The 24,620-nt window shown below is 35.9% G+C and overlaps 1 protein-coding gene across 1 annotated transcript in view; it reads right to left on the reverse strand.

Moving 5' to 3' along the window:
* Window positions 1–299: 299 nt before the first annotated feature.
* The window catches only part of LOC150093668 (CTD small phosphatase-like protein 2), a 245,642-nt gene continuing 221,321 nt past the window's right edge, over window positions 300–24,620 (reverse strand). Inside the window, exons 12-13 of the mRNA XM_090413244.1 lie at window positions 11,035–11,130; window positions 300–578 (exon numbers count right to left, since the gene is read on the reverse strand). Of these exons, the coding sequence (XP_090269370.1) occupies window positions 513–578; window positions 11,035–11,130 (162 nt within the window). The 3' untranslated portion in view covers window positions 300–512. The remainder of the gene's footprint in view (window positions 579–11,034; window positions 11,131–24,620) is intronic.

Here is a 24,620-nt window from a genome sequence, read left to right on the forward strand (position 1 = left end):
GGTGTTTTGTGTTTTTATCATACAATTAAAATTTCACATTTCTTGCTAAGCAATACAAAACTGATCATAAATGCACAAAACTATACAAAAAACTATAAATCTATTTAGAAAACAGATGAAAAAGTTAATGACAGTAACAAGTTTCTGCTTTTTTTTTTTTTTTTTTTTTTAAAGTAATGCACTTGTATTAAGAATGATACTGATTTAAAAATGGTGAGTAAATTTACAAGTATGAAAAAAACAAAGATCTTTTAGAATACTTCTGAATTGGCAATGTTATCAATAGTCTTGTGCTGCTTTCTCACTGCTATTTTGAACAGGATGTTGTGAGAAAAATATACATCTTAAATAACAGGTGCCATCTGTGCATGGTAACAACAGGTGAATTATGTATATGAATGAAAGATGATAAGGTGAGTTGATTCTTTTTCCCTTAAGGAATGAAAGGTCTATGGACAATCTGCAGACCTACAGAAGCTGTAATGTAATGTTCTGGCCAGTCTTCATATACTTTAATCTGGTGGTAGGAAACTGGACAAGTGATATTTATTACAAATGTGAGGGCGAACATCCTCATTCTAATAAAAATAAATAATGAATCATAAGTTAATATCTCCAAAAAAATCTACACCAAGTTTTTTTTAAAAAAATTCTAATAATTATTAATGAACATCTAAGGAAATAATTATACAAAGTAATAATTATCTCTAAAGGTAAACAGCAAAAAAATTCTAAATGTTGGGGTTATTTTGCAGCATCACATTTCAGTAGAGGTACTCAGTGGCACTAAATGCAACAGAGAAAGTAGCTTTATCAAAGCTACAATTAGTAAAAATTAAAACTTTAATTAATAAAACTACTTGAAACAGAGTGATAAATTCTTGCACATAAGATGAGCAATATGCCTGTAATTTCTGGGCAAAATGTCATCACAGGTTTAATTTAGCTTCTGAATACTCAAAAAATATATATCAAAATAAAAATAAAATTAAATTAAAAATAACAATTTTTAGAAGTAGTCAACATTAGTTGGTAGAGACCTACTTTCTTTCATTTGGAAATGCTGTGCAATAGATCACTAAAGTCTCATCAGCATATTATTTGACTATGGATAAAGAGCTATCTTGACAGTAACAAAAAAGGATTCCTAGCTTAACAGTTATTATATAATATATGCAAATAAGCTACTTGAACAATATAAAAGAAGCATGACTAATTGAATATAACATAAAGGAAATGTTTCTATGACAACATATTCAAAGAAAATAGCTACAGCATCCTGTTTCTGTATTTCAAACAAGAACTACAACAAGCCACAACTAAACCAACGCCATTTACTGTCCACCACGACCACTAGTATTTTCACAGACAATCACATATGAAGTGCAAAACAGTCAAGTTCCTTTCAATTTTAATTTAATAAATCCTATATGGATTGAGTACTGCAATAAGCTAAACACTGCTCTTTCTACAGGATTTCCTCTCTATTTCCATTTCAAATTTTTCTTCTCACTTCTGAAACACAGAAACTTCATAATTCTTCACAAATACAACTCAGAAGATAACTGTGATGTTCAAGTGAACACCTTGATATGTAAGGATAAGGAACTCATTTTGTCTCTTTACAAGACCTCGATAAGACCTGAATGTAGTCACTTGCTCATTTGGATGTGTGTGTGTGTGGGGGGGGGGATGGAAATAACTGTAAATGACTGGGTGCAGATTCCCAGGTTTTGAATTTTAGCAGGTTTGCCATTAAGCATCCCCCGTGTGGTGACCGGGTAATAAGAATAGCCCAACTGTAGCCCATGCATGTCATACGAGGCGACTAAAATGGGTACCCAGTGCCTGGGGTATAGACAGGTCACCCTGTCTCTGGGGGGGGAGGTCATAAATACAGAGGCCTGGTCTTCCAAGGTTGGGGCTGATGACCCCATCCTCGAAAAAAAATCTTGTTATGAAACCTAAAGAAATAACTGCTGGATGGACAAAATGGCAAATGTCTTAAGGATTTGAAAATTGGATTATGGAACATACTTTCTCTTTATTGATCTGGAGCTTTAAAAATGCTGCTGGAGCACTTGGATAAATACAGGATACTTGTTATGGCTATACAAGAAATGAGATGGACAGGAGAGGGGATTATGGAAAAGAAAAATCATATTATTTTTTATAGCTGCCGAAAGAAAGGTCACGTTTGGAACATGTTTCATTATAAGCAAGAGGATAAACACATCTTATCATGGACTTCAAAGCAAATTCCTTGAATGTGTAAGTTATGAATTAAAGGGCAGTTTTTTAACGACAGTTTTATCTATGTACATGCTCCAACTGAAGAAAAGAATGATGCTGAAAAAGGTTGTTTTATGATTAATTAGATAGGATTGATGGGGAATGTCCAAAGAGGGATGTAAAAATTATTATAGATGATTTAAATGCCAAGATAAGCAAAGCAGATACACACAGGCCAACCATTGGGAAATATAGTTCACATAAGGAGACTAATGATAATGGGACTAGATTGATCAACTTTGCTTCTTCAAGAAATATGGTTATCGGTAGTACAATGTTTAATCATAAAGTTATTCATAAAATGATCTGGAAGTCTCCTGATGGAGGCACCTTTAACTAAACTGATCATCTTTTAATAGATGCAAGACACCTATCCAATTTGATGGATGTTAGAACCTACAGTGGAGCAAATATTGATTCTGATCACTATTTGATTATATCAAAGATTAGAAGCAGAATCTCTAATGCAAGGAAGATATATGGGTCCCATGCGAGAAAGTTTAATAAGGAAAGATTGACAGAATTAGAAGTTAAAGGCAAATATGGTGAGAGAATCAGTGAAAAGCTGCCTGGTAAAACCATTGGTGAGAGTGTTAATGAAGCTTGGGATGTTCTTAGGGATGTCATAGTGACAACAGTAGACATAGTATTAGGAAAAGTCAGTAGAGTAAAGTATAACCATTGGTTTGATGCAGTATGTCAATGTGTGACTGTATTAAAAAATGAGGCATATAAACAAATGCAGCAAAGGAACCACACTCGTAAAACTGTGGACGAATATCGTTTGGCTAGAAAAGAAGAAAAAATGAGTGCATAAGAATAGAAAGAAGAAATACAATGATGACAAACGTAAGGAATTGGAACATCTCAGAAGTATGAATGAAAGCAAAACTTTCTTTCAAAAGTTAAATATTAGTCGGAAAGATTTCCAGTCTAGAACAACATAGTACAAGAGAATGGTGTATGGAGGAAAATATATAACCATGAAGTATACAGATTATTTAATGAGCCAGACATTATTAAGTACATAAAAATAAATAGATTAAATTGGGCTGGACACATTCTACGTATGGATAATAATAGAATAGTTAAGAATATGATTAATACTAAGCCAGATTAATATTAAGGTTTTAGGAGTCAAAAATTGGAGGAGTTTGGCATTGAATAAGGAAGGCTGACAGAAGTTTCTGAAGAAGGCCAGGGCCCACATAGGGCTATCGAGCCAATGATGATGATGATGATGATGATGATTGCCATGAGGGAAGGGGTATGCTGAAATGCACATATATGAATGCCAGAAGAATCAGAAAAGACGGAGATGAATTTTTGGCAGAATTCATCAGCTTGACTCAGCCAAAGTCAAGCTGACCAAATGTGGGCATCTATAGCTACAGGGATAAAATGTAAGGGAGATTGTATTTTAAACAAAGACAGAGGGAATAGGAGAAGAGGAGGAGTATTGATGATGACAGGTGAAGATCTTCAACCAAGAAAAACAGAAGTTAAAGTGGACTTTAAATCTGAGGGAAATAGCTCATTTGAAGCTATCTGGAGTGAGATAAAGGCCAATATGCAAAATATATTGCTGGTTGCTGCTATTGATCTGGGGTTCAGTGGAAGACATAGATGGCATGCACTGGTAGATTAGCACAATGAGTGCAGGCTGAGCAATTATTATGGAGGATTTCAAATATGGTGACATAGATTGGAAACAGGAAAGGGCACATGGCAAGATGAAAATGGAATTTATACAGTTACTAAGAGATAATTATCTGAAACAGCATGTGATGGATGGGACCAGGGGTTGGAGTGTGCTGGATCTGGTAAGAGCATCAGAATATTTATCCATAGCAATATGTAGTAATTCTATCTCTGATTAGAGGAAAGTGACCATGCTGTTTTATTATAGGAAGTTGCTCAACACATGGAATTTTCAGTCAAGAAAGGACTTATGCAAAACAACAAAGTTGGTGATTATGACAAACTTATTTGACAGCTTCGAGCAGTGCCAAAATATAAGAAGCTACAAGGAAAAATGTGTTAGTACTGCATGGGAAGTGGCCCATGATTGTACAGAGAGAGGTAACATTGGACTGCACACCCAGGATCAGGAAGATAAACCAAGTAGGAGTTAAATGGATGAGTAGTGATATACAGCAGAAGTTAGGTGGGGGAAAAAAAAACATAGAGGAAATATAAACAAAAAGGTAATCAGCATCTCATGAGCACTAATGATAACTAATATGGTAAAGGAAGGCTAAATTAAATTATGAGAGCAAATTAGCTATGTAGGCCAAAGTAAATCCAAAAGAGTTTTTTTTTTTCATTATGTACCAAGTGAGAGGAAGAATGATTACAGGAAGATAATTTTCAATCAATGCCAATTTGACAGAAGCATAAGAAATGGTAGAATTACTAAGTGATTACTTTGTAAGGGGAGAGATATCACATCCAGGTGAAGACGCTGCACTTGCCAACATGGCAGATTGATGTGAGAAATTGAGGTAGATGAATTGGATGACATGTTGGCCTGTGTTACAAGAATATACAAGAGAACTGGCAGTGCCTCTGATAAAGCTGATTAATCTAAGTTTCAGCACTGGCAAGGATCCAAAGGAGTTGAAAGAGGATAAGATAGTTCCCTTATATAAAGATGCTACAAGACAGAATAGCAAATTATGGACCAATTAGTATCACAATAGTAATTGGAAAAATTGGTTGAAGGTAAAATCCCAGAATGGGTAGACAGGAATATGATACTGATAATCTAATTGAGTGGCATGGTTCTGTAAAAGACAGATCCTGGCTAAGTAATTTACTCATACTTTATTATATAAGAGAATTGGCTATATCATGATATGGCTGAACTTTGCAAAGACATTTGAGAGAATACAGCATGGAAAAACTATTACATAAGTTGGAGCAAATGAGAATGGATATGATACTGGTGGCATGAATAGGGTGGCTGATAGATAAACATCAGAGAGTAGTATATGGTGGACTGGAATCTGGAAGAATGACAGTGACTAGTGGAGTGGAGTGGCTCAAGGCTTGTACTAGGGCTACTACTTTTTAATTTATATATTAATGAATATAGGGAAAGATTTAAAAGGAAGGGGGATATTCAGTTGTTAGCTGATGATGCAAAGCTAGGGAGGGCAATAGTTGATAAAGGTGATATAGATATGAAAAAAGTACAAAAGATTATTGTAAAAGGAGTGACAGTGAAACTGATCATGAATATTGCCAAGACATCAAAAGGATTTAGAAAGCTAACATTCACATTGGCTGCGTGAATCACTTTCCCCATCCTATTAGACTGACTAATACAGATTAATGTTCATAATTTTTAAATCCATCCTTTTTGACCAATTCTAAAACTTCACACTGCTGAAGTTTTCATATTATTTTTGACTTTAATGGAACACACTGCACTTATTTCATTTTTCATGAAGATTTCAGGTAAGTGACATTAATTTAAACTGATATAATATTTCAAAATTTAAATGATAATTCTGGATTTTCTTTTTTTATAATGCATACTCTTCCAGTTCCAGTTCTTCATTATAATTCTCATTATTGTTTGCAGAGCCTGTGTAGCTCAGCGGATGTGGCGTTTGCCAACCACGGCGCTTGGCCGCACAAAGGAAGCCTTGGTTTCGAGTCTAGTCGGCGACTAGAGGAAATTTTTCTAAGCCTTTTTTCGACCGGTTCCCGAGTTAGTCGATCTCTGGCACGAGCAAGCAGGTTTTTCGTCCTGTAAACTCAAGAAAATCGACCATAGAACCCACATTATTTCAGACATTAAATATATTGTGTTAGGGTTAGGGACCACAAGATGGCGGCACATTTGAGCTGTCTCTCTTCACTGAGTACCACTTAATTAGTGATAGCCTTGGGCCATCTATCTCTGATTGGTACCAGTGGAGATTGAACTGCCCACTCAGTCTCCAAAAGTTAGATAGGGCTAAATGGCCTCGTCTACTCCCCGTATACGGGAATAAAAAGGCGTTAGCTGATTTTTTTTTTATTATTTTTTTTTTATTGTTTGCATTTGTACTTTTTCATGTTATTTTATGGTTTTTGTCAATATGGTTAATGTGGCAAATTGTTCATTGACAACAGAACACTGTTAATCAGTGTTCTGTTGTCACCATTTTCTTTGTTATGCTTCTTGCAATTTCTTTTATTTCTTGGAGAATTCCTTTTCATTTATTTCCTGCAATTTTATTTTTTTCTGTTTCTCACAATTTTTTCTGTTACCTTTCCCACCATTTTCTTTTTATGGGAATGGAATGGGGGGGGGTCAGTATTTTTTCTCTAAATTCACTATAGTGAACCTTGCACTATAACAAACTACACTGCTGGGAAAGAAGTTAAGAAGCTATTTGTTACTCATACCATAGTGTTAGGAACAAACAGTAATGGCACCCACCTCAATAAGATGCTGCAGGACTGCCTTTTGCTGTGATGGCTGCAAATACTACAGGGCATAATTTCCACAAGCATATGATAACGATCAATGGAAAGTTTGGACCATTCTTCCTGTAGGCATTAATGAGATCCTGGACTGTTCGATAGGGTTGAGATCAGGGCTATGTGGAGGCCAGTCAAGTGTAGACATGATTGTCCACAAACCATGCAGTTAAAGCAGCAGCAGCAGCCTTATGACATGGTGCACTGCCATGGTGAAAGAGACAATGTCTCTTTCACTTTCGTGATGCCTGGAACTTCAACATGCTAGCCGACGAATGGTGTTTTATATGCGTTATCCTTCATAGCACTCTACAGTCATGTTTGGTGAGTGTGGTGGGTTGTCCACTGAGGATAGCACTTGCAGGTGATTCCCTTCACTTTCACCTCAGTATAGTATCACTGATCGTTGACCTGGGATGGCCAAATTTGTCAAACAGATAGGCCCGCAACATGGCATCATATCACAGCACCTCTTTCAATCTCCATCAGCTATCTTCTCGCAGCCAATTCACGGGTTGCACTGACTTGGGAGAATAATTCCACCAATTTATACTGGCCACAAACACGACTTGTTACATGGTATGATGCACCTCGCCCACGGGGGTGTCTGTTGACTTCTTTCCAAGTAGCATATGTTTCTTGTGCCTAGAGGTTCACTATAGCAAGCATCTACTGTATAATGTTTTACATAATTCAGAAGTACCTATAAATAAAAGGAAATAAAAGTGAATGTGAGAAATTCAATGGATTTTGCCACTGCATGTTCCTGGTAAGATTTATGTGAGCATATGCAAAAAAGAGGCTTAAAAAAAAACAGTGTGGAAGAAAAACTTGGAGGACTTACTGAGTTTATCAAACACAGGTTGTCAGATAAAACTTTCACTTTAAGACAAAGAGCTGAGAAATCATGGGTATGCCAAGGATCTGTATTTAAGTTTTGTACATCTGGAAAATGTGTTTTAAGGCTTAAAATGCTTGTCCTGATGTCAGCGATTCTCTTCAATTTTGACATCTATACACGTTACTTTGCTTGAAAGTACACCATGCATAAAGAGATAGGGAAGGTACAGCCATTGGCTTCCTCCCATATGGCTATAGCCAATTTCTATATGCAGCATTTTGAAAAACACGATCTTAATGATACATTCTGAAACCTTCTATCTGGCTAAGATATATTACACTCTTCCTCCACCTCAACAGCCAGCACCCCAGAATACAGTTTACTATAGAAAGTCTAATCTCTCACAGTCTAAATCTTGCATCTTCTCAATGGTGCTCTTTCCTTCTCAGTATACATACATACATACATACATATATATATATATATATATATATATATATATATACAAACTTTCCTATCAATCCCTCTGCCAACAATATATTATCATAAAAACTCTTCTTAACAAAGCTGCCAAAGGTCTGTTCTAATGAGGCTTCTTCCACAGCTGAACTATCCTTTAGTCACTGTACCTGCCTGTGTGTTGGCTACAATGAAAAATAGAAAGATAAATAAAACAGTTGTTCCTCCCATCACTTCACATCCTTCTCGGCATACTGATTATAGTAAAACTATTACTATTCCCTATATTCGGGGACATCTGAGAAAAAATAGCCAAAACATATCTCAATACTCTTTCAAACTTCATATGATATTAGCTGCTCTTATATCAAAACATCAACTCCATCCCTTCTCTATTCCAGGTATGTAACAAGGTTCCTTACTCTTACAACTTGTCACATCATGGATAAACTGAGAGATCTGTCAACATCTTCCTTGATGAAGACAAGAAATATATAAGATACACAACTACAGTCAGTCAAGGCTAGCTGACCGTGCCTTGAATACCTTGCACAGAATCAAATGGAGAAACACTGTGCCTCACTGCATCAAATGCAAACTTGAAAGACTTTTTTTTTTTTTTTTTTTTTGGAATCAGCAGATTTAAAACATCAAACAAATTTAAATAAATACAATTCTGTTAAATTTCCCAAGATTTGGGGAACATTAATTCTTAGACCTCCCAAACAACAACAACAACAAAGACAACCATAAAGTACATCCTTCTTAGGACTTTAGGCTTCTAATCTAACATATTCCACTTACTTTCTATGTGTTTTATCACAATTTTTAAAGTGTATGCCAGACGATGTCTCTGTGACAGAGGTGGAGCTATAAAACCTGTTTTTAATTATTCTTTGTGCTGTTTTCATTCGATTAAGCCTAATGAATCTAGAAAAGGTTTATGGCAAGGTATCAAGAGAAAAGCTATTTGAAACACTTCAATTATACTATGTAAATTGGACATTATATATAGCAATACAAAGTCTATATTTGAGTTGTAAGTCAGCAGTCAGAATCGAAAGAGATACAGAAGATGGTTTGATGTAAAATCAGGTGCGAGATTAAGACATGGATCATCTCCACTATGGATCATCACATTATGAAGGACAGTGACAGTTAAATGTGATATCAACACTGGAAACAAACAGCAACACTGAAAAGATCAGCTGCATCCTAAATGGGAAATTTGGTACAAAAAGAGAAATATTTAGCTATTCAGGCATAATGTTTAGTGAAGATGGCAAATTATCTATGGAAATAGACAAGAGAATCAGCATAACTGGTATGTTAGAGTCAACTGAATAAATTTATAGAGAATAAGAGAGAGAAATTAGTCACAACACTAAACAAGCTGTTTAGCATCTTCACAGCGTTAGAGTCTGCAAGATTTCCTGACTAAATTGAATAACTGTTGTAATAGATATGGTATGAAGATCAGCAATAACAAGTCAAAGACAATGAAAATAGGCAGACGCATTGAAAATATCAACTGTGTTGTGAATAGAGAACCTGTGGAACAAGTAAAACATTTCAGCTACTTAGGCACGATCTTTAATGAAGATGGCAGATTAAATATGGAAATAGACAACAGAATCAACAAAGCTGGTATGGTAGGAAGTCAATTGAATAAATTCATATGGAATAAGAGAGAAATTAGTCAGACTAAATTAGCTGTATATATGAGAGTCCTGAGAAAGATTAGGAGCACAAACGGATGGCATCAATGGCAATATCATATTAAAAAAAACGAGGATATTAGGAAAGAAATTGACATTGTCAGCATTCAGGAATGCGTTAGCAGAGCTAATCTCAGGTGGTATGGTCACTTAAACAGAATGGGCATTGAAAGATTACCAAAACAAAACAAGTGTTCTCTGCCAGGTTGGCAGCAAAACGACCCAGAGAAAGACCAAGATATAGGTGGATTGATACAGTAAAAAGTGTCTTAGATGATAGAAATATAAGATCTGATAATGTTGGAATCTTGACAAGTAAAACAGACTGATTTGGAGGAAAATTGTAGATAGGAAGTTAGTAATGATGTAAATTTTTCATGTAGTACTATCATATCCTGTACACCCCTTTGAGGGTACATGGCAGGAATTTGATGATGATGATGACAAGTGTTAGAAAGCTGTTTAGCATCTTGACAAGCGTTAGAAAGCAGTCTAGTGTCTTGACAGTGTTAGAAATAAAACCAATGATCAAATTACAGATATGAGAAGTCTGAGAAAAATTACAGGAGTGAACAGATGGCAACGATGACAGAATCTGATTAAAATTGTGTATATTAAAAAGGAACAGTGGTTTGATGCCAGCATGGTAGAGAAAATAACCAGAGGAAGACCAAGAACTATGTAGACTGATGCAGTTCAAAGATCAAAACATAAGATCTGACAAATTGGGGTCCTGACAGATAACAGACTTTGAAGGAATGCTGTTGATAGGAAATTATAGATAATATGTTGATATGAAGTTACTGATAACATGTATCCCTTGGTACATACCAGGAATTTGATGATGATGGATCTAAGACTACAATAATTTTATTAATAAGATATAAACATCAAACTTTTTAGCTGTTGATAGAACACATTTTCATAAAACAGAAGGCATCAAGCACAGTTGAAATATTTAGCTGCTATGAAAATCTGATATATGAAATCTGTCAAGCCATGGCACAGAAAAAATTTATAATTTTTTCTTCATGTTAGTTAATTCATTCCAGAAAAACGAATGAATGTGAATTTCAGTGCACAGCTATTATTCATAGCGTGTATACAACTATAATAATGTTGAAACTATGGTTACAGTAATTTAACTATAAATAAGTCAGTTCAAATTACTATTTAAAAATCACCATCTGTAATACATTTTCACAAGAAATAATGACTTATAAAGAGATAAATCAGCAATATAGTTACCATTGCAACTAGGCTTTCTAAAAATGGCAGCAATTTCAGCAATTCCCGGTCATTCTTATCCATGAACCAGCTTTCAATTGGGATGCCATTTTCTAGCTGAAATACAGATAAATTAACTTAGATTATAATCTTTATCTTCATATTACAAGATGATGCAAATGATTTCACATGTTTCTGAAGAGAGAGAAAGATGGTTGCAGTAAGTGTTATAGAAGCAGAAGCAACCAGTCTACAACAGTCTGATTTTCATTCTTTACTCAAGCATGAGCAAAAAAAAAAAAGGTTTCCTGTGAATTCAGTTCTCATTACTTCACACAGCTCCAGTGAGAGCTGATGATGATGATAATGCATTGCAATATAAATCTGTGAAAGGAAGCATGCTGTGCATTGTGGCATACAGAACAATTTGACATGAACTCAACTGCCTCTACACACATCTCTAAAGATAATGTGCAAACTTTTGGTTGCTCATGCTTAGCAATAAAGTAATTACACTTGACAATAAATATAATTTGTTGTCTAGCATAATTCACTTCCTGAACAAAATTGTTAAAACTACAATGAATCACACACAAATCAGGTGTAAGAGGTAATTTGTCCCATTTAATCAAATTATTATCATTATTATGACTAGAGATCTCTAGGGAGAGAGTCAAGGACTCATTTACATATGCTATCATATGGATAGCATATGACATGATATACATACGGAGGCAAGAGGCTACATATTACATATGCTATCATACATATTCTTCAATTAATTCACACTACCTGCACTCATCGCTGCCAAAGGCAAGCCATTCCAATGATGGGCCATCTATCACACCTTTCTTGAATGCATTCATTCTTAACTTCCATGGATGTCCTTTTATCTCTCCCTACCTCCCATAAAATAAAATGTTCCATCCTCTATGTATGGTATCCCATATGACCCTTTCAGAAGTTTGTAGGTTTCTATCCTATCACCACACTACTTTTCCCCCATTTGGTAGAGACTGCAGGCCACAAATTCTTAAATCTGCTCTCATAATCTGCATTCTGCAGTCCAACCTATTTGATACAACCTCAATTGTACAATTGTCCATATGAGGTTGTATCAAAGCCTTGTAAAAGGCAAAATGACTTCCTTATATGTCAATGCTATTTTCAGAAATGCAGTTATTCTCTGATTTGTATTTGCAATCTTTGCTACATGCCCCTGAAATTTAATTCCTATCTACCAAACTCCAAGATCCCTAGCCTGATCAGTTTTTTTCCTAGCATAATCCTGCCAATATAATACACAACTGGATATCTCATCACACTAGAGTGCATAACTTGACTTTAACTAACATTGAACTGGCAGCCATTTTCACATGCCACAATTCCAAGCTATTCACATCATGCTGCAATGTCAGTTACATTTCTGCTTTCCATGCCTATTTTTGCATCATCATCAGCACATAGATGCATGTCTCTTGTCAAAACTTCCGAAGATCATTAATGTAAAGACTGAATGAAAATGAACCAAAGACTGATGTTGGGAAGTATTTCTAGGCTTTAATTTTTCTTTTTCCTTCGGGCTTAGCGTTAAACATCTTAACTATTCTATTACTATCCATATGTATAATGTGTCCAGCCCAACTTAATCTATTTATTTTTATGGACTTAATAATGTCTGGGCTCATTAAATAATCTGTATGGTTCATGGTTATATCTTTTCCTCCACACACCATTCTCTTGTACTGCTCCAAAAATATATCTAAGAACTCTTCTTTCAAACAGACCTAGCAATCTTTCATCTGCCATTGATAATACCCAGTTTTCAGAGGTAAAGGTTAACATTGGTCTTACAAGTACTTTGTACATCATTATCTTTGTTTTTCTTGAGATCAGATGTGACTTTAGGTGTTTCCTAAGTCCACAAAAGTATCTATTTGCGGAAAGAATACATCTCTGAATTTCAGTAATGATATCATTTTTACAATTAACTTCTGATCCCAAGTATATAAAACTATGTACAATTTCAAATTTACACAAACCAATTTTGATTTGAGAAGGGTTATTATCACAAATCTTTCTAGTTACTGGCATATACTTTGTTTTTTCTTGGTTAATCTGCAAATTCATCTTCTTTGCTCAAGTAATTGGCATATATTAAAAATCTGATCATTTGTAGATCTTCCTTGACGGAATCCACACTGATAATTGCCAATAACATTCTCTACATAAGGATAAAGCCTCTTTAATACAATGTTAGAGAAAATTTTATAAGTTGTACATAGTAAATTAATTCCTCTATAGTTAGAACATATCATTACATCACATTTCTTATAGATGGGGCATTCCATTCGTCTGGAATTTTTTCATTAATCCATAAATTTTTTAATAGCTGCCTCCACTTCTGCATCTATTGGTACTGGTTCAACATTTTCTAGATCTTGGCTGTCTTCCACATCATCTAATTGACCAGATATATTTGAATTCAATAGTTAATTGAAATGCTCTGCCCATCTTCCTAGTATCAATTCATTCCCCCTCAAAATTATACCCTACTAATCTCTACATAATGTTGTTCTAGGCTGGAAATCTTTCCAACTACTATTTAACTTTTGACTGAAAGTTCTGCTTTCATTCATACATCTGAGATGAAAGTTCGTCGTCATAGTATTTCTTCTTTCTATTCATATGCACTCATTTTTCTTCTTTTCTAGCCAAATGATATTCCTCCACAGTTTTACGAGTGTGGTTCTTTTGCTGCATTTGTTTATATGCCCATCTTCCTAGTATCAATTCATTCCCCCTCAAAATTATACCCTACTAATCTCTACATAATGTTGTTCTAGGCTGGAAATCTTTCCAACTACTATTTAACTTTTGACTGAAAGTTCTGCTTTCATTCATACATCTGAGATGAAAGTTCGTCGTCATAGTATTTCTTCTTTCTATTCTTATGCACTCATTTTTCTTCTTTTCTAGCCAAATGATATTCCTCCACAGTTTTACGAGTGTGGTTCCTTTGCTGCATTTGTTTATATGCCTCATTTTTTAATACAGTCACACATTGACATACTGCATCAAACCAATGGTTATACTTTACTCTACTGACATTTCCTAATACTATGTCTACTGTTGTCACTATGACATCCCTAAGAACATCCCAGGCTTCATTAACACTCTCACCAATGGTTTGACCAGGCAGCTTTTCACTGATTCTCTCACCATATTTGCCTTTAACTTCTAATTCTGTCAATCTTTCTCGTAGACAGGCTTATACGTTGGTTATGCATTATTAAAACATTTAAGGAATTGAACAACGTAGTTAAGGATATAAATTAAATTAAACTTTAATAAATATTTTCCGATATTTCGGCAACATCACGTTGCCATCTTCTAAAGGAACTTACAAAAAAAGTTACGTGCACGTAGGCACTACAATACAGAAACTGGGAATGAAGAGATGAAGCTATTGTTCTCCTAACAGTCCTGATGGTGCCCTCTAGCGGGCTAAGTAGGTGTTCTTGGCCGTTGGACTGAAGGTCCGCTGATGTAGGCCTCCCAAATTTGGGGCAGTCGCATACAACCAAATTTGTTGAGGTTTGGAGAATTTCTTAGGGCTGAGGCTGATTCCATAAAGAGTCTTTCAAATTTGTATTTGCTACGGTGTATCACTGTAGCTTTCTTCCACCGTATTCTGTGGAAGAAAGCTACAGTGATACACCGTGAATCCAGAGCATGGTCCGCAAGCCCAGAATGACTGTATTTGTGAAAACGGATGTAGTCTTTGTGTTCCAAAATTCTGATATTCGCTGTCCTGTTTGTTTGGCCAAAGTAAGACAGTGTCACTCCCAAAAATACACAAAGAAAATGTGCCATTACGTCCCATAGTGGATGGCATTGATTCCCCCACATACAAATTAGCTAAACATTTGGCCAAAGAGCTCACACACTATACTGGCAACACACCATCACACATAAAAAAACTCAGCCCATTTCAAAGCCAGCATAGAAAAACTTACACTCCAACATACTGACATAATGGTCAGCTTTGATGTCTCCTCTTTATTTACAAATGTCCCACTCAAGGAAACTTTAGAGCTAATCCAAGCTAAATTTTCTCCCGATATCTCAGCCTTATTTCAGTTCACAATGAACTCAGGCTATTTCGTTTGGCAGGGAAAATTCTACAAACAAATAGAGGGGACAGCCATGGGTTCACCACTCTCCCCACCCTTGGCCAATTTCTTTATGGAGACCTTTGAAGAAAAAGCCTTAGCCTCTGCCCCACAAAAACCAACCAGATGGCTTCGCTACGTTGATGATGCATTCGCTATTTGGCCACATGGCTCTGAAACACTCCTCTCCTTCTTAACACACTTAAACAACCAACACCCCAGAATCAAATTCACTCTGGATAAAGAGAAAAACAACAGCCTCCCTTTCCTAGCCACACTAGTCACCCGCCAGCCTAATGGAACCTTGGTTTTCTCAGTTTACAGAAAACTCAACCATACAGGCAGATACATTCACCAACAATCCCCCCCCCCACCTCACAACAATATGGAGTAGTGAAAACACTATACAACAGGGCTAAAATAATCTGCTCAAATGACTTGGTCCTAAACACTGAACTAAATCACATCCTCAACACTTTCTCAGCCAATGGCTACCCCCCCCAAAAAATCCAAAAAAAATATTAGAACCTACAAACCACAGATCCCCTCCCCCCTCCACAACAAGGATTACTCTAAATCCATCACCATTCCCTACATCCGAGGCACCTCGGAAAAGATTACCAAGATCTTAAAAAAACATGACCTGACCTCCTGTTACAAACCTTACAGAAAATCGGCATCCCTTATCCGCTCCACTAAAGACCAACCACTTCCCCTAGACCTACCTGGTGTTTACCAGGTCCCTTGCAGTTGTAAACTGTCTTACTTTGGCCAAACAGGCAGGACAACGAATATCAGAATTTCGGAACACAAGGACTACATCCGTTTTCACAAATACAGTCATTCTGGGCTTACGGACCATGCTCTGGATACACGCCACAGAATACGGTGGAAGAAAGCTACAGTGATACACCGTAGCAAATACAAATTTGAAAGACTCTTTATGGAATCAGCCTCAGCCCTAAGAAATTCTCCAAACCTCAACAAATTTGGTTGTATGCGACTGCCCCAAATTTGGGAGGCCTACATCAGCAGACCTTTAGCCCAACGGCCAAGAACACCTACTTAGCCCGCTAGAGGGCACCATCAGGACTGTTAGGAGAACAATAGCTTCATCTCTTCATTCCCAGTTTCTGTGTTGTAGTGCCTATGTACACGTAACTTTTTTTGTAAGTTCCTTTAGAAGATGGCAACGTGACGTTGCCGAAATATCGGAAAATATTTATTAAATTTTAATTTAATTTATATCCTTAACTACGTTGTTCAATTCCTTAAGTGTTTTAATAATGTCAATCTTTCCTTATTAAACTTTCTCGCATGGGACCCATATATCTTCCTTGCATTAAAGATTCTGCTTCTAATCTTTGGTATAATCAAATAGTGATCAGAATCAATATTTGCTCTTCTGTAGGTTCTAACATCCATCAAATTGGATAGGTGTCTTGCATCTATTAAAAGATGATCAATTTAGTTAAAGATGCCTCCATCAGGAGACTTCCAGATCATTTTATGAATAACTTTATGATTAAACATTGCACTACCAATAACCATATTTCTTGAAGAAGCAAAGTTGATCAATCTAGTCCCATTATCATTAGTCTCCTTATGTGAACTAATTTCCCAATGGTTGGCCTGTGTGTATCTGCTTTGCTTATCTTGGCATTTAAATCATCTATAATAATTTTTACATCCCTCTTTGGACATTCCCATCAATCTTATCTAATTAATCATAAAACAACCTTTTTCAGCGTCATTCTTTTCTTCAGTTGGAGCATGTACATAGATAAAACTGTAGTTAAAAAACTGCCCTTTAATTCATAACCTACACATTCAAGGTGAATTTGCTTTGAAGTCCATGATAAGATGTTTTATCCTCTTGTTTACAATGAAACATATTCCAACCATGTGACCTTTCTTTCGGCAGCTATAAAAAATAATATGATGTTTCTTTTCCATAAGCCCCTCTCCTGTGTATCTCATTTCTTGTATAGCCATAACAAGAATCCTGTATTTATCCAATTGCTCCAGCAGCATTTTTAAAGCTCCAGATTAGTAAAGAGAAAGTACATTCCATGATCCAATTTTCAAATCCTTAAGACATTTGCCATTTTGTTGCCGTTTAGTCCATCCATGCATCTTGCATAGTGAGCTAGTTTTGCCTATTAGCTAAATTATTAATTTCGGTCCTCAGTGGGGCTAAGACATTATTCTCGAGATGCCAAGTACACTGCATAACTAAGATATCTAAGGCCAATCTAGACAAAAGCTAAGAGGTAGTGTTTTGACCACCAAAATGTGGAATAAATCAAACTTTTGAAGTCTGAAAACCTGCAGTAAACCAAATCCCATGACTACACCTTCACGATGGAGAGCTGATAAGAAGCCCTGGCCAACAGATATCAGACACTCAGAATGGAGAAAATTAGAAATAATGTAATGAAAACAGGGGTTGAGGTATAGTTCCCACAAATCTCAGGCCAAACCTTTGTGGTACTAGTTATCACTACATGATAGACATCTTTTGTCAACTGCCATAATACCATTGGTTAACTTATTAAAAGCTTAAGATACCAAAAACCAGAATACAATATGAGTGATGTTTTCAGAATTACATCAGACCAACATCTCTTCATATTTAATAATAACAGCTTTGAAAACAATTATTTCGTAGGCTAGTCACTAGATAGTATACAGTCGGGTCTCCATGTCAACACTTTCCATGAAAATAAAATCTGTATTCTCTCCCAAATAGCCCCAGATGTTTTCTAATATGCCTAAACATTTGTGCAACCATTCCCATTAACAGAAAAATATTTAAATGTGTTACATAGTTGAAAACAAGGCATGCACCAGAGTATTCACCACAGAATTCAGTACTCCTCATTAGTAGGGGGGCTCAGAGGCTGGAGAAGATGCAGAGTGGGCTGACATCGACTCCTGGTTTGGCCTGCTGTTCGACGGCTATACAAGTGCACTGAGGCATCTTCTTCTGGAATAAAGTTATCTCATCGGCATCAAAAACCTGTGCCTTCTCCTTGATGAGCTTCCTGACTTACTTGTGCAGGGAAGGCTTTAGAAGCCTTATGATCAGCTGAACAGACTTGTCTGTAATCTTTACATTATGGAGTGAATAAAGCCTCTTGAATTTCTGGAACCAGCCTTTGCTGACAATGAAAGTGGCTTCCACGATGTTACTGGTACGGGGGTTTGCTGCTTAAATCTGTTGTAAACAATGAGAGCATTAACAGAAATCACATCAATGCTAACAGCAAGTTTTCTTCTGCTCGACTTCGATCCAAATGAACTGTGCATTCTCCATTTTAACATTGCTTTATCACATACATAAGCTAAGTATTTAGCAGTAAAAATTCCACCCATTTGCACTGCCTCTGATCTCAGTTTCTTGTTTCCTTATGTATAATGATGCTTTTGATGATACCAAACGTGGCCTGTGGCAACGTATGTAAGCCCTTCTCAACATTTATCTAGATCCACAATTTTTCATTCAAAGTCATTACTTTCGCCCTTATAGGCTTTTGTCTGTCATTAGATACACTTCTTTTAGGGTCCATGAGTATTCACTTAAACAGTAATATTTTAAGCAAAAGTAGCCTAACACTCATGACAAGACAAGTGAATTCACGACCATGCAAAACACAAATCCATGAATATGGATATCCAACTGTACTGGAATGAACCTAATGATAATGCTTTAGGACAGTGTTTCTCAACCTGTGGTCTGCAGGAAGACTTAAATTAATTAAATAAATATATATTTTTAATTATCCAAACAAAACAAATTAAAATTTAATAAGTAAAAATTATCGAAATCAAATGGAGACAAAAAAAAAAAAAATTGCGTCAGAATGTTCAAAGGTGGAAGCTACAAAACTACATTGTTGTTCACTTCACCCCTCTTTTATTATTCGTCATTCTGCCGCTGAATGACTAATAATAAAAGAGGGATGATGTGAAGAACAATATAGTTTTATTGCTTCCACCTTCCCTTGCTGTTTTGTCAGATTTGAAGTGAACATGTGTTATCCACATTTCGACCAATTGCTTGTTGTTTATTGATTTTTATTATTGAAAGTTTCCCTCTTTCAACCAAGGCTCAGTATATCTTCAGAAGTGGTAAGTGATACTTGGACAAAGTTGTCATGAGTTAACCCCAGTATTTATATATTTTTTGGAAACGTTTTTTAATAATGGAAAAGTGACTTAGAACTAGGACTTCGAAAAGAACAGCAAATGAAACAGGTGATGCTAACCCTAATTATGATACACGTGTGTTGTAATGACAAATAAATCTGATACCATTAAAGTAGAAGAAACAAGCAGTTCAAAGAAAAAATACAGCAGGAAATATAACAGTTTATATTTGGCATTCGGGTTTACTTGGTGTGGAGATGAAAGTGAACAGAAACCTCAATGTGTTTTGTGTTATGAAGTGCTGTTGAACGAGTGCATGAAACCTGCAAAACTATGACGACATCATCATCATCAAATTCCTGACATGTACCTTCAAGGGGTGTACAGGATATGATAGCACTACATGAAAAAATTACATGATTACTAACTTCCTATCTACAATTTTCCTCCAAATCAGTCTGTTACTTGTCAAGACTCCAACATTATCAGATCTTATATTTCTATCGTCTAAGGCACTTTGTACCGTAACAATCCACTTATATCTTGGTCTTCCTCTGGGTCGTTTTCCTGCCAACCTGGCAGAGAACATTTGTTTTGCTAATCTTTCCTCGCCCATTCTGTTTAAGTGACCATACCACCTGAGATTAGCTCTGCTAACGCATTCCTGGATGCTGACAATGTCAAGTTCTTTCCTGATATCCTCGTTTTTAATATGATATTGCCATTGATGCCATCTGATCACGCCTCTAATCTTTCTCAGGACTCTCATATCTGCGGTCTCTAGTCTTTGGTCAAGTGTTTTACTTCTGACCCAGCTCTCAGATCCATAAGTTAAAACTGGTTTGAACACTGTCTTGTATACAGCTAATTTAGTGTTCCTACTAATTTCTCTCTTATTCCATATGAATTTATTCAACTGACTTCCTACCATACCAGCTTTGTTGATTCTGTGGTCTATTTCCATATTTAATTTACCATCTTACTAAAAATCGTGCCTAAGTAGCTGAAATGTTTTACTTGTTCCACAGGTTTTCCATTCACAACACAGTTGACATTTTCAATGATTCTGCCTATTTTCGTTGTCTTTGTATTTTTATTGCTGACCTTCATACCATATTTATTACAACAGTTATTCAATTTAGTCAGAGAATCTTGCAGACTTGTAGCGGATTTATTTAGAAGTATAACATCTTCCGCATAAAGCAAAGAGCTGACATTAACATCTCCAATTTTGATATCATGTTTAATAATCTTCATAATGTGATCCATATAATGAATAACAGAGGGGATAATGTACATCCTTGTCTCACACCAGATTTAACATTAAACCATCTTCCTGTACTTCCTTCAATTCTAACTGCTGACTTACAACTCAAATAAAGACTAAGTACTGCTTGATATAATGCCCCATTGACACCATATAACTGTAGCACATTGAATAGCTTCTCTCTTGGCACCTTGTCATATGCCTTTTCCAAATCGACAAAACTTAAATACAGATCTTTGTTATATTCCCATGCTTTCTCGACTATTTGTCGTAAAGTGAAGATCTGATCCTGACAGCCTCCATCTGGCCTGAATCCCACTTGTTCTTCACCCAGCTTTTCTTCCACAATTCTTCTCAATCGTTTCTCAAGTATACTTGCATAGATCTTGCCAGGAAAATACCTCTGTAATTCTCACATTCAGTTTTATTTCCCTTTTTATATATGGGTACTATGACAGCTCTACTCCAATCACTGGGAATTCATCCCTCTGTCCAGGCTTTCTGAACTATGTAGTGCAGCCACTGTAAGACTTTTATACCACCATACTTCAGCATTTCTGGCCAAATACTATCTACTCCTGCTGCCTTTCCACATTTTAAGCCACTTCAAGTATGGATATGTATTCCTGACTGCATGTCTGGTCAGTGTTTTTTTATCACTGTGCTATCATCGCTGCTTGTTTCATTTAGCAGTTTTTCAAAGTAATTACTCCATACTTCAAGGATATCTTTTCTCCTGTTTTCATTTCACCTTTATCATCTCTAATTCCTTTTACAGCACTCTTTCCTCCATTCCTAAGCTTCTTCAACAACCTCCAGAATATTTTGCCACCTTCTTGATATTTATTTTCTATATTCTTGCCAAAGTCCTCCCATGACTTTTGTTTAGCTAGTTTTACATAGTGTTTAGCATTCTTGCATTTGTCTCTGTATTCTTTAAGAGCACAAGCTGACTTATTTGCCAGGAATTTTTGATATGCTTTCTTCTTTTCCTTCACTGCCTCTTTAACTTCCTGTGTCCACCATCTAATTTTTCTATCCTTGTAGACAACTTCACCACATGCCTCTCTATCTGAGTCACTCAGGGCTTTCTTCAAGGCTTGCCACTGAATCTCCAAGGTTTGATTCCTGTTCCAAACTCTTTCATTTTTTCTTCAATAATCTTTGTGTATTTTAGTCTACAGTTCACATCTGAGAGCTGCTCAACTTTTATTCGCTTTAAAACTTTCTTACATGTTATTCTTTTCAATATGAAATTCAATTTTATCCTGCTCAAGACTAAATAGTGATCACTTCCAATTTCAAATCCTCTGTATACTCTGGCATCCTGCACCAGGGAGAAAACATCACTATAGTCAATGAGCCTTTTCTTATTCCTTGCCTCTTCTCTCCATGTGAATTTGTGCACATTTTTATGTTGGAACATGGTGTTAGTAATAACCAGTCCATGTCCTAAGCAGAAATCCAACAGATATTTGCCATTATTATTAGCTTTGCTCTCTTCTCCAAATTTTCCCAAAATATTTTTGTATGTCTCACAATCATTTCCTACTCTGCTATTTAGATCCCCAACAAAGACCAACTTTTCCTTTTTCATTGTGTCAGTTGCTTTTTCTAAAGCATCAAAAAATTCCTCCACTTCTATCTTAGAAGAACCTTCTGTGGGACCATAGGCACAAATAAGTCTCATTGACCAGTTTCCCATTCTCATATTTGCCCACATTACTCTACTTGAGACTGCTTGCCATTCAAGAAGATTAGCCTCGTATTTTGTGTTGAATACTATGGCTACTCCTTCTTTTCCTTGATTGTTGCCTGAATATAACATTTTGTATTTATTGCTCAGAAAGATCTCACCAGTTTTTGTCTTTGTGATGTGAAAAATAAGCCCACTGAATTTTTTCAGTGACACTTAGGGACATTAAATCATGAGAAAGATATAGTTTTGGCCATGGGTTCCATTAATAGCAAGGCACTGGAAGCATCCTATCTCTTAAGTTTGCCCATAGCAAAAACAGGGAAACCTCATTCTATCGGGGAAAATTTGCTACTTCCAGCTATAAAAGATGTGGTAAAAACTATGTTTGGCAACAAGTTACTAAAAGATGTTGATCTGATTCCTCTTTCAAATGACACTGTGGGTCGCAGAATTAATGATATGGCAGGTAAACGTAGAATCTCAATTAATCAAAATAATTAAGAAGAGCTCTTATTATGCGTTACAAATAGACGAGCCTACTGATGTTACAAATGATGTGCAGTTAATATGCTACATAAGATATGCTCATGATAACAACATTCATGATATTCTGTTTTGTAGAACTTTGCCATCCCGAACAACTGGAGAAGAAATGTTTCACACTCTCAATAATTACATAATACACCAAGGGATCCAGTGGGAAAAATGTATAGGTTTCTGTTTGGATTGAGCTTGTGTAGGCAGGCATAGTGGGGTTGTTTCTATGGTCAAGGAAGTAGCTCCAGATATGAATTGGGTACATTGTTTCATACATAGGGGAGCGTTTGCCTCCAAAGGAATGCCACCAGAATTTAAAACTGTGCTATACAACTGTAAAGCTAGTTAATTTTATTAAAGCTCGACCGTTAAATAACAGGTTATTTTCAGTACTCTGCGATGAAATGGGCAGTGAATATATGTAACGTTTGCTTCATTCTGAAATTCGCTGGCTTTCCAGGGGCAAAGTACTAACAAGGTTATTTCAATTAAGGTAGAAAATTTTATTTGTAAATGAACATAATTCTGATTTTGCATGACTCCTTGTTACCAAAGCATTGTTATCAACACTGTCCTATCTTTCATTTTTTTGAAATTAAATGAACTAAATCTCTCCCTTCAGGGAAATTTTTTAACTGTTCTTGATGCCCATGACAAAATAAAGGCATTCGAGAAAAAACTGGTTTTATGGATTAATTATGTAAAGGACAGACAGTTTGCACCTTTTCCAACATTGGAATCCATTTGAGTGGAAAACGATATTTTTGTTGATTCTGAGTTTCTGGAAAAAGTTTGTGACCACCTCAAAAATCTGAAACGGAATTTTGAAACATATTTTCCGAATAACTTTTATAAGAAATTTCTGTTTGTTCGCGATCCATTTCAGGCTTGTAGTCACGAGAACGACCTTTCGTTATCAAAAAAAGAACAGTTAATTGAGCTTTCAAGTGACAGTGGACTTAAAATGCAATTCCGTGACCTTGGTTTGGCTCGATTTTGGATCTCGCCTTCAGTGAGAAGTGAATTTCCCAAATTATCTGAAGAAGCATTGAAAATCGTCATGCAGTTTTCTACAACCTATCTTTGTGAGAAAGGATTTTCATTGCTCCTTCAAATAAAAACAAAATACAGAAATCGTCTTAGTGTGTGTGCTGATCTTCGACTGAAGTTGACCAATATTGAGCCAAATATCCAGCAACTTTGCAAGGTCCGAGAAGCTCAATCATCTCATTAAAAGTAAGTAGTAGTAACATAATTATATCATATTATTTATTTGTTTAATAAAAATTAAAACTTTGTTCAATGATGATACGCTTTTAATCGTTTACTTCCAATTTAATTAATTATGTTTCCATATGTATTCAAAACATGCTTTTAGATTTATTATGTTATAAATGGCACAGTTTTTCTGAAATGTTGGTAATTCCTACATAGATTTTAAAAAAATTACAAAAAGTCAAAACGACGTATAGGGAAATAAATTAAAAATTGAAGTAAAACTTTAATTCCAACATATTTTTCTTATCGTAAAATTGTCGATAACATTGTCGAAGTCTATTTCATCATTCAGTTGCTGTTTTATAGACAGTATGGCAAGATTTTTTAAATGCCAAAAAAGTGCTGCCAGGGGCGAATCCCCTCACCCAACCCCCACGCCTCTGTAACTTAGTGGTCCGTAGCCGCAGAATTGCTTTAGGCATTTTACTGGTCCTTGGGCTTAGAAAGGTTGAAAAACGCTGCTTTAAGAGGCTGCCAGGTATGTATGAAGGGAGTCTGG

The sequence above is a fragment of the Typopeltis vanoorti genome, chromosome 23 (genome assembly GCF_054136105.1).
Source record: "Typopeltis vanoorti isolate ZY-2024b chromosome 23, IOZ_Tvanoo_1.0, whole genome shotgun sequence".
Lineage (NCBI taxonomy): Eukaryota > Metazoa > Arthropoda > Arachnida > Uropygi > Thelyphonidae > Typopeltis > Typopeltis vanoorti.